The sequence below is a fragment of the Abramis brama genome, assembly GCF_963993115.1.
Source record: "Abramis brama genome assembly, chromosome: 8".
Taxonomy (NCBI): domain Eukaryota; kingdom Metazoa; phylum Chordata; class Actinopteri; order Cypriniformes; family Leuciscidae; genus Abramis; species Abramis brama.
In genome coordinates this window covers 2,217,542-2,232,474 of record NC_139970.1, presented here as the reverse complement: position 1 = coordinate 2,232,474, position 14,933 = coordinate 2,217,542, and the positions used below count along the sequence as shown (strand labels likewise).

At 40.7% G+C, this 14,933-nt stretch overlaps 1 protein-coding gene across 3 annotated transcripts; it reads right to left on the bottom strand.

Annotated features, from left to right (window-relative positions):
- Positions 1–3,334: 3,334 nt before the first annotated feature.
- LOC311087926 (claudin-10-like) lies at positions 3,335–14,545 on the bottom strand. Of its 3 annotated transcripts, none has more exons than XR_014607380.1 (7): positions 13,793–14,545; positions 12,629–12,790; positions 12,478–12,559; positions 12,294–12,401; positions 5,113–5,187; positions 3,960–4,045; positions 3,335–3,847 (listed from the first exon to the last, which is right to left on the bottom strand). XR_014607380.1 is itself a non-coding variant. In XM_084121437.1 (5 exons), exons 1-5 carry the CDS (start codon positions 14,022–14,024, stop codon positions 9,501–9,503), a joined length of 744 nt encoding a protein of 247 aa, XP_083977563.1. In that variant the 5' UTR covers positions 14,025–14,545; the 3' UTR covers positions 9,065–9,500. The 3 variants fall into 3 exon arrangements, 1 of the variants encoding a protein (XP_083977563.1); XR_014607381.1 differs by having other exon boundaries at positions 3,960–4,042; XM_084121437.1 differs by lacking the exons at positions 3,335–3,847; positions 3,960–4,045; positions 5,113–5,187 and adding an exon at positions 9,065–9,660.
- Positions 14,546–14,933: the final 388 nt, after the last annotated feature.

Below are 14,933 nucleotides of genomic sequence, written 5' to 3'. Positions count from 1 at the left end.
TCACGTGAGACGACTGACTCTGTGGAGCCGCACGGGACATTAGAGACACTCCGCTGTGGACGAAAGCCTTTCTGTCGGACGGATACGGCGAACTGCAGCAACAGGGACACAACATCATCGAGATCTGTTAATATCGCTCAGAGACCAGGGCCTCATTTATAACCGGTGCGTCGGACACAAAACAGCCCCTGAAAGAGCCGTACGCCACTTCACAAGTTATGAACTAGTAGGGGAGAACGGGGTAATGTGAGACATCGGGTAATGTGAGACACCCCCTATATCTAGGCAACGGAACACAGTTTTGGTCATTTGACCATTATGTTTTCAAGCCCCTTCCATTTCACCTTGGCCATGAAGAAGAGGACCTCATGGTGCTGTAGCAAGCATGTTTTTTTCACAAAAATATTTTTTTTGCATGTAAAAGTAAATTTTCTTGCTGTCAACTTAATCAACTGTTGTGCCAAAGCAAATTGATTCAGGTAGAAAAACTTATGTCATACATGTTGATGAACTACCAACATATAAAACCATGTGATGATGCTAGCTGAAGATAAGCCTGAATTGCTAAGAGAGATCGTTTTTTTCTAAAATGTGGCAGTGGGGTAAAGTGAGACAAATGCTGTGGGGTAAAGTGAGACATGAGGCACAAGTTAAGTTTAGTCTTAAACATATTTTAATGTAATATTACATGACATATGTTTTATTTTTAATGTCATAAACATAGTAGAAAAGCCATCATGCCAAGGCAATACACCAGGAAGAAAACCTGACGGCCCGAAGGAGAGGGTGCACTCCTCTGGGCCCCAGGCAACCCGGAGGCGCCTGTTTTCCATTACCTAGTCCGATAAGAGTGTCGTCTCCCTCCTCTACAACACCCCGAGCGTCCATGTTTGGACCGTCGTTGCTCCAGCAGGAGCGCCAGTAGGTGTACGGATCTTACTTTGACCGGAGATGACCCACCCTCCCTGGGGCCGGCCCAGGAGGTCTGCGAGCATGGAGCTCTTCTTCAAATACAAGATATTTTTGGACATTTTTACAAGGAGGAATATCCTCCCGTGTGTCTTTCACCCCTAGCTCACCCAGGATGGTTCACGTTCACCGTTGTGCACGCCCTGGCACCGAGGGACTGGGTGTCCAAACCAGACCCTATTTACTGGAAGTCTCGCCCGCACAAAGTGCACTTTCTCTGGCCTGGGTCAGGCTGTTTCTCCACCCGGTCTGACCACCACGGTTCTCTGGTCCATGTTCCTTGTCCGAGCGGAGCATTGTCCCTCCTCCACAAAGACCCAAAGATCCATTTTAGGACTGACTTTGCTCCAAACGGAGCTCCAGCGGTGGCGGACAAATCCGAATCTGGCTCAGGACGGGCCACTCTCCCTGGGCTGGCCAGGGGAGGTCTGACAGCATTTAGTTTTCCAAATGTATCACAATAATTTGGACATAGTTAATTTTTTTTAGGAGGAATTTCCTCCAGTGTGCCATTCACCCTAAGCACGCCAAGGGCGTTGCACCTTCACTTGGATGCGCACCGGTGGGTCATCAAAAAATTGTGCTTAATTGACCAATCCCCATGATTCTGTTACTAGTTCTGGAATGTGTGGTTGTCAAGCTAGCTGTCAAGATTATTACTGTTACAACATGTGTTGTTATGGAAGTTTCAGAGTGGAAAAAGTAAGTGGATCAGTTTACCCCCAGCTGGTTCACTTTACCCCCTTGATTTCTCTGGTCTGTCTCAGTTTACCCCTAAGCTGGGGTAAAGTGAGACACAAGACCACTTTTTTAAAAACAATCATATTTTCACTGCCCTTCATCCTGAATACATTCTAATAATTTCCATTGCTAGGAAACATCCTGAATTAATGGGAAATGTGTAAATTTGACTGATATATCATTTTAGCTTGCTTAGAGGGTAACAAATGTAAAAAATGTCTCACTTTACCCCACTCTCCCCTACAAGTTAATCACAACTTATGAACTTTTTTAGAACAAAAATACTTCAGAACAACTGCAACACGGTCTTTAACCAAGGTAACGTTAGCCAGAAATATGTTAACAAAGGCAGGCAACGCTGGTTGACCGCAATAAACATTAAATACTAGCAGATTTTTATCTTTTAAAAATAACATTGCTGAACAAAACAAAATTTTTCATGAGCTGAATTTAAAGATCTAAGACTTTTTCTATGTACACAAAAGGCCTATTTCTCTCAAATATTGTTCACAAATCTGTCTAAATCTGTTACTGAGCACTTCTCCTTTGCCGAGATAATCCTAATAGGTGTAAAATGCTTATATATATATATATCTACTTATATCTAGGGTTCAGAGTATTTATTTTTTCCCACATTAATGTCACACATGTCTATAGTACAATTATGTGGTTTTGTTTTACAGTATATACTTTTTTCTTGATATACCCTTAAAGAATGGAAGTGAAATGTGACAACATGCCCCATAGGAGGGGTTAATTGTAACATGACCATATGACAGATTTAAATGTTATCTGATTTAATCCAAAAAATATACAAGACAAACTAAAATATTTTCTCAAGAAAATACAATTATTAACTTTTTGCCATTTTTTAATAATTAAAAATAAACAAATTTTTGAGTTTGACAACGAACATACCGCAAAACAGCTATACAGCATAGATCAAAACATAATAATAATGAATAATTTCTGAACACTGACTCTTTATTCACCTTTTTCTAATGTTTAGAACAGAATAGAATAGTTCTAATAGAGGCTCAAGGTAACGCAGTGTGACAACATGCCCCGCCTGCACAACTGGGGTTTAAACCCGGCGAGTGTTTCTGCTGTCAGATCAGCATTAAAGGACTATCTCAACTGTTAAATAACAGATTGGAGATTCAAACAATATCAGATTTGTCTAATTTTAAATAAACACAAAAAATAGAGATTAAAAATTAACACAAGTAAGAAATGTACTTTTGCTATGGTTAAATAAATGTTCAGTGATATCTTCCAAAGATTTCTGAATTTTGGTGCAATTTTTCCTCTATAGTGTTGATATGTCAACTAGTAAATACACTAAGTTTCGCCATGCTAGCATGTGTGGAAGTATTTAAAACAAGTGTGTGACAACTAGCCCCACATTACATTGTGCCCCGATCTCCCCTATATATATATATATATATAAAACAGGAAATGTACTATAGGATCATATTCAAAACAGATAAAATAATCTCTACTATTTTTTTTTAATTATGGGCAAAAAGCACTGCATTTAAAAATATTCAAATACATAAATAAAAGGAGTAAAATATATCTAATATACAGTTTTCCTTTAGATGAATAATAACAATACAAGCACTGGAGATGGTTTGTGTTTTATTCCACTGGTCGGGGAACTGTGAGCGTTCACATGTTGAACAAAAGAGGACTGTGGGAAATCTCTCACATTTAGACCTTCAGAAGAAAAAACTCAACATGTTCACACTTCCTTTAAACACAACCATGGTGGTTTCTTTTCCTGAAACTAACCAACACTTAATCAACAAATCTAACAAAACAAACCATTCGTTATTTTTAGTCTTTGATACTCAATATTTTAATCAGTACAATTTTGAGCGGTTACAATCCGCCTGCATTAAACACTCGATAAAACTTCCGCACTGTTAAAACACTAAAGCTAAATAAGATGAAAAACTGGAACAAAACACTAAATAAAGGAAAACTGCCACTGAACAAAAACCAAACAGAAAGGAGAAACTGAAAATAAAAGAGAAAAAAGAACTAGACTAAAACACATCCGCTGGTCTTGAGTGATCATTATCCAGTGAGGCGCAGTCTTCAGAGGGAATGCTGGGTAATGATCCTCATTCATCTGTGGGAAAAACAACATCATTTCATAATTCAGTTTCGCAACCGGCCTAAATAATACCTCTATATAATAGTGTTTGAGAAGCACTGGACTGGTTTCTGTGGGAAGCACTCACTGTTTCTGAGACAGCAGCAGGTGACGCCGATGACGATAGCGATAGCGACAATTCCCACTACTATGAATACAATCATGCTTTCCCTGCTGGACAGATTATCATCAATGTGAAGCAACATGTTAAAGCATGCCGGAGGATATTTAATGGCACAATATCAAAGCTGCTCGTTTATCGGATTATTAAAACACTGTTAGTGGCGGTTCACACAGAACGTGCTGCGATGTAAGTTTTTATTAAATTTTTTATAATAATATAATATATATAATGTAGTTTTAGTTGACTAAATGTCAGGGCATTTTACTGTAGTTTTAGTCAATGAAAACTGGTTAAATTGATAACGATTGTTTTGCTCACAATTATAATCACAACAATTTTTGTTATTTGAGAAATAGATTTTTAATTATTGCACTTTCACCTATAAGCACAAAACAATCTCTTGCCATCAGAAACGCACCAATGTTGGGACACTTTAACAAGATTATTAAGACAGCTTTTTAATTAATTGTTGTATTGTATTGTATTATTTTTATATTTGCGCTTTGGGTTTTAGAAAAGTATTAAAAAATATATTATTATTATTATTATTATTAAGAGAATATATAGGCTCTATTGATCATATGAATTGAACAAGAAAAAAAAATTCAAACTGAAATTTCTAATAGTAATTCCAAAAGTTCTACATTGCACTAATACATTTCTATTCAAACGCCAGCAAAAAGATTTATATTGTCACACATAGGTGTATAATAGTTCTTTTAAAGGGTTAATTCACCCAAAAATGAAATTTGAGTCGTTATTTATTCACCCTCGTGTCGTTCCAAACCTGTAAGACTTTCGTTCATCTTCAGTTAAGTTAAGATATTCTTGATGAAATCAGAGAGATTTCTGATCCCTCCATTGACAGTTACGCAACTACTACTGTGATGCTTCAGAAGGTTCATAAAGACATTGTAAAACTAACCCATATGAACGTTTTTCCAAATTTTCTGAAGAGACTCAATCGCTTTACATGATGAACAGATGCTTTTATTCACATATAAAACAATAAGTGACCCAAAAATAAAAACGTTGTCCTCGTTGAAGATTAGCACAAGTTTATTGTAGCTGGTGTGTATAGCAAGGACATTAACAGACATTAGACAGAGAGACTTACAGCTGAGGTTGTGGTGATGGTGCCAGTAAACGCAGTCAGTGCCGCTCGTACCGTGATCCGCTGAAGCTGGAAGAGCTGGAGAAGAGAGACGCGTTTATAAAGATCTGATGATGACGTGACGCCCTCCCCGATCATTTTTCACTTTTAACCTTTCTTGCTAAAGTTGTCACACCTCAGTCCCGTTCTCGAAACGCTCTCTCAGATTCTCACACCAGCGCTGATTCTCTGCAGCTTTGCGGCTGTTTTTGCACTAAACAGAGATGTGGGTGTTTTTTTACTCTTAAAACCGACGTGTTGAAAACAACAACCTTTTATTTCTTAACACATCTATGTGTCTAGATAAGGACAACACATTTAGTGTTACTTTTAACTCAACCAGCGTGTTATTCCTCTTAACATGTCCTGAACCCCCCTGTTTAAGGCTGGTGAATAGCCGTGTTTCTCCTGTCGGCCAGTGCGAGCCAGGGCTTTAAACGGGCTGATAGCCTCGCACCTGGAGCACGGGCCCAAAACCACTCTGCGCTTCCACCGTCAGGCGCTTCACTGGAACAACGTCACACAAACCCATCATTTCACCAACAAGTGGAAGTTTTATCAGAAAACGAATCAGAAGGAAATCACTGGAAACTAGCGAGATCGCAAAATGAACATGATAAAAGCGACCATTTGTTGGCATTTTTTGCTAAAATATTTAAAACCCAAGCATTGATGTTTTACCACAGGTTTACAATAAAATACATTGATCATAAGGAATTAACTTGTCAAGATTGCACATTAGTCACACAGAAATAAAGTGTTATTTACCGTTAAATCACAAAAGTACTTATTCGGTCGTGTCTGTTTCTGTTTATTTGTAGTCACAGGACAGTAGCTATAGTTGCTTTTTAAATCTTAATTAGAAAGAACGATCACTTCTACAAATATGCCACCAAAAATACGCCCTGAGGAGCTTTAGCACTCTCTCCCAGTACCGTTATATTATCAGTCAGAGAAACAGAGGAAGCTCCCGAAAAAGCTGCTTTATTTTATGACATATGCGGAACTAAATATGGACATCAGACAGTCCGGTATAAAGAGACGAGATGCACTGATAGATAAAATAAAAGCATGATTGGGAATGGACTAAATGATTTGTCTGATTTCTTCAAGCGGTCATATTTACCATGTTTACTATAGTAATGGTTAGCGCACATAATAGTCTTTTGCATCGCATATAAATATTTCTGCCTTATACAGTGTTCAGAATCCACATTGTTAAAAGTCTTTAATGCTGATGTTAGCTGGTATATGGACTCATCCGGCGCTGGCGTCTCCTGACTGAGTGTTGTAACGCTTCTGTCCTCCCTCAGATGTTGTTGAGTGTTGTAACGCTCCTGTCCTCCTGCAGATGTTGTTGAGTGTTGTAACGCTTCTGTCCTCCTGCAGATGTTGTTGAGTGTTGTAACGCTCCTGTCCTCCTGCAGATGTTGTTGAGTGTTTAACGCTCCTGTCCTCCTGCAGATGTTGTTGAGTGTTGTAACGCTCCTGTCCTCCTGCAGATGTTGTTGAGTGTTGTAACGCTCCTGTCCTCCTGCAGATGTTGTTGAGTGTTGTAACGCTTCTGTCCTCCTGCAGATGTTGTTGAGTGTTGTAACGCTTCTGTCCTCTTGCAGAAGTTGTTGAGTGTTGTAATGCTCCTGTTCTCCTGCAGATGTTGTTGAGTGTTGTAACGCTTCTGTCCTCCTGCAGATGTTGAGTGTTGTAACGCTTCTGTCCTCCTGCAGATGTTGTTGAGTGTTGTAACGCTTCTGTCCTCCTGCAGAAGTTGTTGAGTGTTGTAACGCTCCTGTCCTCCTGCAGATGTTTTGAGTGTTGTAACGCTCCTGTCCTCCTGCAGATGTTGTTGAGTGTTGTAACGCTCCTGTCCTCCTGCAGATGTTTTGAGTGTTGTAACGCTCCTGTCCTCCTGCAGATGTTGTTGAGTGTTGTAACGCTCCTGTCCTCCTGCAGATGTTTTGAGTGTTGTAACGCTCCTGTCCTCCTGCAGATGTTGTTGAGTGTTGTAACGCTCCTGTCCTCCTGCAGATGTTGTTGAGTGTTGTAACGCTCCTGTCCTCCAGCAGATGTTGTTGAGTGTTGTAACGCTCCTGTCCTCCTGCAGATGTTTTGAGTGTTGTAACGCTCCTGTCCTCCTGCAGATGTTGTTGAGTGTTGTAACGCTCCTGTCCTCCAGCAGATGTTGTTGAGTGTGGTAACGCTCCTGTCCTCTTGCAGATGTTGTTGAGTGTTGTAACGCTCCTGTCCTCCAGCAGATGTTGTTGAGTGTTGTAATGCTTCTGTCCTCCTGCAGATGTTTTTGAGTGTTGTAATGCTTCTGTCCTCCTGCAGATGTTTTGAGTGTTGTAACGCTCCTGTCCTCCTGCAGATGTTGTTGAGTGTTGTAACGCTTCTGTCCTCCTGCAGAAGTTGTTGAGTGTTTCAACGCTCCTGTCCTCCTGCAGATGTTGTTGAGTGTTGTAACGCTCCTGTCCTCCTGCAGATGTTGTTGAGTGTTGTAACGCCCCTGTCCTCCTGCAGATGTTGTTGAGTGTTGTAACGCTTCTGTCCTCCTGCAGATGTTGTTGAGTGTTGTAACGCTCCTGTCCTCCTGCAGATGTTGTTGAGTGTTGTAACGCTTCTGTCCTCCTGCAGAAGTTGTTGAGTGTTGTAACGCTCCTGTCCTCCTGCAGATGTTGAGTGTTGTAACGCTTCTGTCCTCCTGCAGATGTTTTGAGTGTTGTAACGCTTCTGTCCTCCTGCAGATGTTTTGAGTGTTGTAATGCTTCTGTCCTCCTGCAGATGTTGTTGAGTGTTGTAACGCTTCTGTCCTCCTGCAGAAGTTGTTGAGTGTTTCAACGCTTCTGTCCTCCTGCAGATGTTGAGTGTTGTAACGCTTCTGTCCTCCTGCAGATGTTTTGAGTGTTGTAACGCTTCTGTCCTCCTGCAGATGTTGTTGAGTGTTGTAACGCTTCTGTCCTCCTGCAGATGTTGTTGAGTGTTGTAACGCTCCTGTCCTCCTGCAGATGTTGTTGAGTGTTGTAACGCTCCTGTCCTCCTGCAGATGTTGTTGAGTGTTGTAACGCTTCTGTCCTCCTGCAGATGTTGTTGAGTGTTGTAACGCTTCTGTCCTCCTGCAGATGACGAGCTTTGGCCTGTTCCAGCGGCTCGAGCTGTTAGCGGTCAGCGGTCCCACATGGGATCAGACGCCTGTGTTCCAGTGGAGCCGCTCGCCCTACAGAGACCTCCCGCACATGGGCCATCCGGACCGCTGGGACTTCAGCACCGTCCACGTCACGTGGTCCACATAATCCCACAGCCCATGATGGTCAATGTGATGACCGTAACCTCAGGATGAAATCAGCCTCAGTGCTTTGATTATAAGAAATTGATATTTTGACGTGTATTTTAAGAAGTGTAATGCATTCTGAAAGAGATCCTCTGAAATGTTCTGTGTCTTTGAAATGACAATAAATCAAGACGTGATTGTTCTGTTGCCTCATGTGGTCTCAGACGTGTTTCCTTGAATTCTTGACCTTGATTCATGAACTTTTGGGTGCTTAGATTTCACTATTTTTATTAAAAGCATACATCAGAAGCCAAGTTACATCAGAAGCACTATACCGAAAATATACAAATACGTGTGGTCATAGGCATAGATTTGGTGTGGAGAGGTGTTTTAAAAAGCAAGCCTTCAAAAACTAAATAACCTTCTAAACTTGCAATATATCCAGTCTTTATTGAAACAGCTTTCTTTCATCAGAGAAGCAGATAACAGGTGTGTTCGACTTGATGTGGTGCTGCGCAGTCATTTAGCCGGATTCACCTATGACATTCAGCTCAGCTGATGTTCATAAATTCGTTTTTATAACAGTAATCAATCTCTTTTCATATAACCTCAATGTTATATTGTCGTGTTTATAAAAATAAAACTGATGAAAAATATATAGACCCACTTTATTAGTATTCAAGTAATGTAGGATTGTGTTGAACTTTATATTCAATTCACATTTATTTGTATAGTGCTTTTCACAATACACGTTTCCACATTACAATTTAGAGAGATCTGTTATCAGAGGTGACTGTCTAAGTTATGCATGTCAGAAATGTCAGAATAATCCAGTAAAAACAGGAACAAAGTGACGAAACACAACTAAAATCTGAGAGCTAATGAAGATTTGAAGAGCAACACCCATGGCACAGTCATCAGGACAGACTAGAGTCAGTCCAATTTATTTCTGTAAAACAATGAATTCTGTGTCTTGATCACAATGTTGATGATGTTAAAAAAGACTTGCATAAAGATTCACTGAATGCTTTACACCATCATTAAAGAGGTTTTCCAGATAAACGCATAGTAACACAGGAGGATATCAGACGTAGGCGTCCACACTGTGAAACCCTTTAGCAGGTCTGCTGGACTTGGGCTTGGGCTTGGCTTTGTCCGGGACGGGCGACGGCGGAGGAGTGTACAGCGTCTTCTGCTTCGGCTCAGAGGAACGACTCTGATGGGACTTTTCCTGGGTCTTGGAGCTGAAGTCACAAACATTGAATCATGATTATGTTCAGTAGCACGACATCTTGGTAGGAAATTCATAAAAACGTTAGTTTATTTCAGAATCCCGGTTCCTCAATTTATGAAAACTTACATTTTTAGTGAAATTGACTTTGAACAACACACAAGCACACTTTCTTGATTACACACTAGTTGCCTTTCACGTGGATGTTGAGTAACACTTCATTTTAGTGTCCTTATTACATGGACTTACTCCGGTAATAACATTAAATTATGCATTATTACATGCAACAAACCCCAAACCAAGCCCAGTAGCACTGTATATTTACCCGTCCTTCAGATGAGACGTTGAACGAGGTCCTGACTCTCTGGTCATTAAAAATCCCAGGATGTCCTTCGGAAAAAGAGTAGGGGTGTAACCCCGGTATCCTGGTTAAATTTTCCCATTGGCCCCTGTCCATCATGGCCTCCTAATCATCCCTATATACTGATTGGCTTCATCACTGTCTCCTCTCCACCAGAGGAGTGTGTGTGTGTGTGTGTGTGTGTGTGTGTGTCTGTGTGTGTGTGTGTGTGTGTGTGTGTGTGTGTGTGTGTGTGTGTGTGTGTGTTCTGGCACACTATAGCTGCCATCGCTTCCTCCAGGTGGTGCTGCACATTGATGGTGGTTGAGGAGATTTCCCCCTTTCATGTAAAGCGCTTTGAGTGCCAAGAAAAGCGCTTTATAAACGTAACGCATTATTATTATTTTTGTATTTCACAGTCCTGTTCTCATTGTACAGACTATGTACTTATAACTGGGTAAAAACGAAGTGTTGCATCCACCAGCTGAATGTTCTCCTTGTTCTCCACCAGAGGGCACTCCTCCTGACTCCCTTGCTTTCCTATCATGAACTTCAATTCCCATAACCTGGACTCATTATGCCTGATCACTTTCTGTTTCTCATTACCCTTGTTAACCCTGCCGATATAAGCCCTGTCATTCTTGGCAAAGTCTTGTTTGTGTCACACTGCAATTCTGAGCGCGCTCTCTTTGGCTTCCCGTGTTATGCTTTTGATCATCTGTCTGGTTTCCTGGATTTCCCTGTTTGCCTGTCTTGAACTCTGTCATTGTTTGTATTTGATCCACTGCCTGTTACAATGTATTAGTGATGGGAAACTTTATTGAAGGCTTTCATCAAATTGTGCAGAGAAACGGTTAAAGCAGGGCTCAGTATTTTCGGGATTTCTTCGCTGTATTCTCGCTTTTTGCTCGCAGGTTTCTCTCTAGAGCTCCCTCCACAGCTTCGGAATAGATATATTTGATAACACTGTTGTAAAAACTCGTTGGCGATTCTCAGACACCAGAGGCTAGTAGATCAACGACATCAGAGCAGATGGGACATTCTTTAAAACGTCTTCTTCATTCGGGTTCGAACAGCGTGAGGGAGCGCAATAATGACAGCATTTTAGCAGATTTCTTTTGGCTGTAAAGCAATTGTTTACATCGCGAGACCTGATATCACGCGATACTTCCTGACGCGGCGGCCGCCGGCTCAAAGTTGCAAGTGCAGATTTTCCGCTCACGGGCACCAGGGGTGTGCGAAACGACCACCATTCAACCCGAAATAAGTAATATAACCATTCCAATGACTCCGAAGCTGTTCAGTAAAGGTAAAAAAGTTACTTAGATCACCTTTAATTACTCAAAGCTTTTTTTCTCAAACACAATGCGCATTAGCACATCTGGTGGTCAGACTTATTTTCTCCACTATTTCTAACAAATCACTGCGGAGCAGAAAAGGCATGTGACCAAACAAAGCTTCGGAAGTCCATGACACAAGAGTTGAATCAATCTGGGATCACCACAGTTATATCTAATCTGATAAAATATAATCTAAATTAATGTGTGCCAATGAGACCAAAACTCGTGTCATATTATAAAATATACAAGTATGTGATCATAATTAGTAATAGATGTGAGAAGGTAAAAAAATATATTTTGGGTGGTGTTTTTTTTTTTTTTTTTTTGGAGGGAAATATTGTGTATAGTGCATTTAAATAAATAATGCCTCCTCAATATTTTTTCCCTTTTATGCATCAGGTGGGGTCACGATCTCATGAAGCACCAATTTTTTTAAACCAGCTGTTCCGACCTTCCGATACTGCATAATGATCGAAGCTGCAAACATCATCAATCACGTGGTATTGTCATTTTGATCAAGCGTCGGTACAGTGTGTGATACTATAGTGCTTTGAAGACTGCATCGGAGTCCCAGTATCAACCGTACCATCACTAACATGGATTATGATTTTGGATTGCCCCAATAAAACTGCATTTGGATCTTCACCCAAGTCTCAGAGCAGTTATGTGACACTAGGTAAACCTGATCTTAACCCATGTAGTTATCTTAATATTACCCAGTACTTTCTTAGGTAAGCGCTCTGTAAGACTGTATAAACCCTATAGTAAGCACATGCTTATTAATATTATTCAGTATTACACTGTAACAAGAACACCTTAAAATGAAGTGTATCTCCATGTTGTATTGAAGGGTGAATCTTGGTTGTACTTGGTTGTAAAATAGGCTTCATTTTCTTAATGCACAGTCTCACTCCTGTCTTTGTGCGATTCACTCAGAGGTGCGGGTGATTGTCATCAGACTGATACCTGGACTGGCAGGCCTGGTTCCCTGCGGTGACGCTGTACACGAGTCCTCCGGCCATTAGGAGCGCCGATCCGGCCCATCCCACAAACAGCGCCGCTCCCAGCTCAAACCTGTCGCCACAAGAAACACCGTTCCAACTCTGATCCGCATCAACTGCACATTTCATTTCTGTACTGAAATATTCACTTTTTGGCCTTGTAGTTGGGGTCCATGAACTCGGAAATCACCTTGTGGGCGTACCAGCTGTAAGCCAACATGCCGCAGAGACCTGAAGCAGAGACAGAAGAGTTCAGAGGAGCAGAGGCAAGCTGGAGCGGCTGGACAACTGCAGCTTTACCTGACAACAAGTAGTTGATGCCGGCTGCCAACGTTATTCTTGCATTCACCGTTTCAGAGCCTCCGAGTTTTGTGCACTTCATCCCCACCAAAGCCAGAGCGGAGCCGAAGAATCCCAGAGTTATGGATGTGATGACGAGAGATCGGCACAGATGAATGTGTGCTGTTGAAACATGGACACAACAATAGTCACATTTATCTATTTATTTAGTGTTTTTCACAATGCAGTAATATTGTATTAATAATCTCGAATGAGAATACGTTCCTCTTGCAGCATCTCTTCTCTTCTCTGATGATGTGGGCGGGGCTATAACCTGTCACTCACACGAGATCAGCCAATAGCAAACCACAACCGTCCAATCAATTCCTCACGAATAAAATCAAGTATTATATACAGTCAAACCAAAATTTATTCAGACATCTTCAACATTTCTCACATTATCACAGTTTATTCGCTATAGTTTAGAAAATGGTAATAAAATATGAGCAGAACTCAGTTGATATTTGACTGGTTTTGTCCGTCCTTCTGTTAGACTGTCTCACACATGAATTATGTTGAATATCTGTCAGCTGTTAAATTTAACTACACAATTAGATAATACCAGTTTAGCTCAACTAATCACCAAGCAATGCTTCATTTTGTTCAGTCTGTGTGTAAAAAGAGCATTAGCAATTAAAGACAAAACACACTTCAGCAAAACATGATCAGCTCAAAGTGTCCGAATCATTTTTGCTCCCAAATTTTTATACATTTTACAGGTAGTCACTGTATGAAGAATATTTGGGTATAATATGTCACAGTTTACTTTATTTTGCTCTCCCTACTTACATAACTGAACTATAGTGTCTTGCACACACTAGTTAAAAAATATAAAAAATGATATCTGGTGTCTGAATGATTTTTTGGTTTGACTGCATGTATATAAAAAGGAAGAAATTCAGTAACTGTATCTAATTTCCTGTAGCCAAAACAATGGTTTATTATTTTTCTTTTATAATAACCACATATAATGCAACGACATGCCCCTCTACTCGTGATTGTCATGAGACGTCAGTGATAGTTCGATGTCTTTCACTCCCTACTCACTAGCAGAACACATGTTCAGTACCGACACAGCCTGAGACGCTACTGACTGGAGTGAAGAAACTCTCTGATAACACTTACTCTGCAGAGCCAGCAGCGAGGGGAACTCTTTGCAGTCGGAGACACCGGTGGAGTCAGACAGACAGTCTTTCCACAGGTTGGAGAAATAGTGGGAAGAGGTGAGGACTAAACTGGCCACTTCAGAGTAAGTCCAGTACTCCGTGGGCATCGTGGAGCAGATCAAGATCCAGCCGCAGACGCATGCTACGAAGCAGCCTATTTCAGTGTACATCAGCACCGTCCTGTAGAGCATGCTGGGATATTGCCTGATGCGGCTAGAGATGAAAATATAGATGATCTTTTAAAGCTTCAGTCCGCTGAAAGACGAACGCACCTTCCGTAAGGTGTGCTGAAGGATCTGGTGCTCTCACTGGTCTGAGGGCGGAGGACGCCGCTTGTTTGTGGTGTCATCAATGCCACTCGCACACACTGTGTTTATTATATACAGACACCCGTATTACATGCTTGTGTATTAGAAGTGGCACCTCGTAGATTCCAAAAGGGTGTTTTCGCAATGATGTCATAGAACAGGGTTATTCAATGAAAGCTCCAAGAGGTCCGGTCACTAATTTCCTTCCCAGTGGAGGTCCGGACAATACTTTTCTGGAAAGTTATACATTTCCATCGGGACAGCTGTAATACTTTGTAAATGAAAAAAAAAAAATACAAAAAATCCTAAATGTCCTGCTATGGTCTTGACTGGCAATATACATTTTCATAATCCAACTTGTGTTAATACTGTCTCCTTTTTGGACATTTTGATTTTACACATCATGTCACTTTTCCGACCCATAGGTTGGGCCATACATTGGATGTGGTTTGTTCTGCTGGAGTTGGTATTCAATCTCTGGATAGTATTGACATGAGCATAAGTGATCATAGACTTATTACTTTTGAAATGAATGTTATGTATTCACGATCCATTTCTAAACGTATCATCAAATTCCGTAAAATGCTCTTTATTAATGCTCTCGAAATAATAGTGACACAATTCAAATACAAATGTAAATTTTTGTTTTCATTTTAATTCCTCTTTTGTTTCACAGTTTTCATTTTCGTTTTCATTTTCAAAGACAACCTGCATGCAAATTCTATGTTAATGAGTGGGTGTGGCTTATTCTAGTAACGTCGCTGAGACACGCCTTCTGTAAAGCGAAGTCGT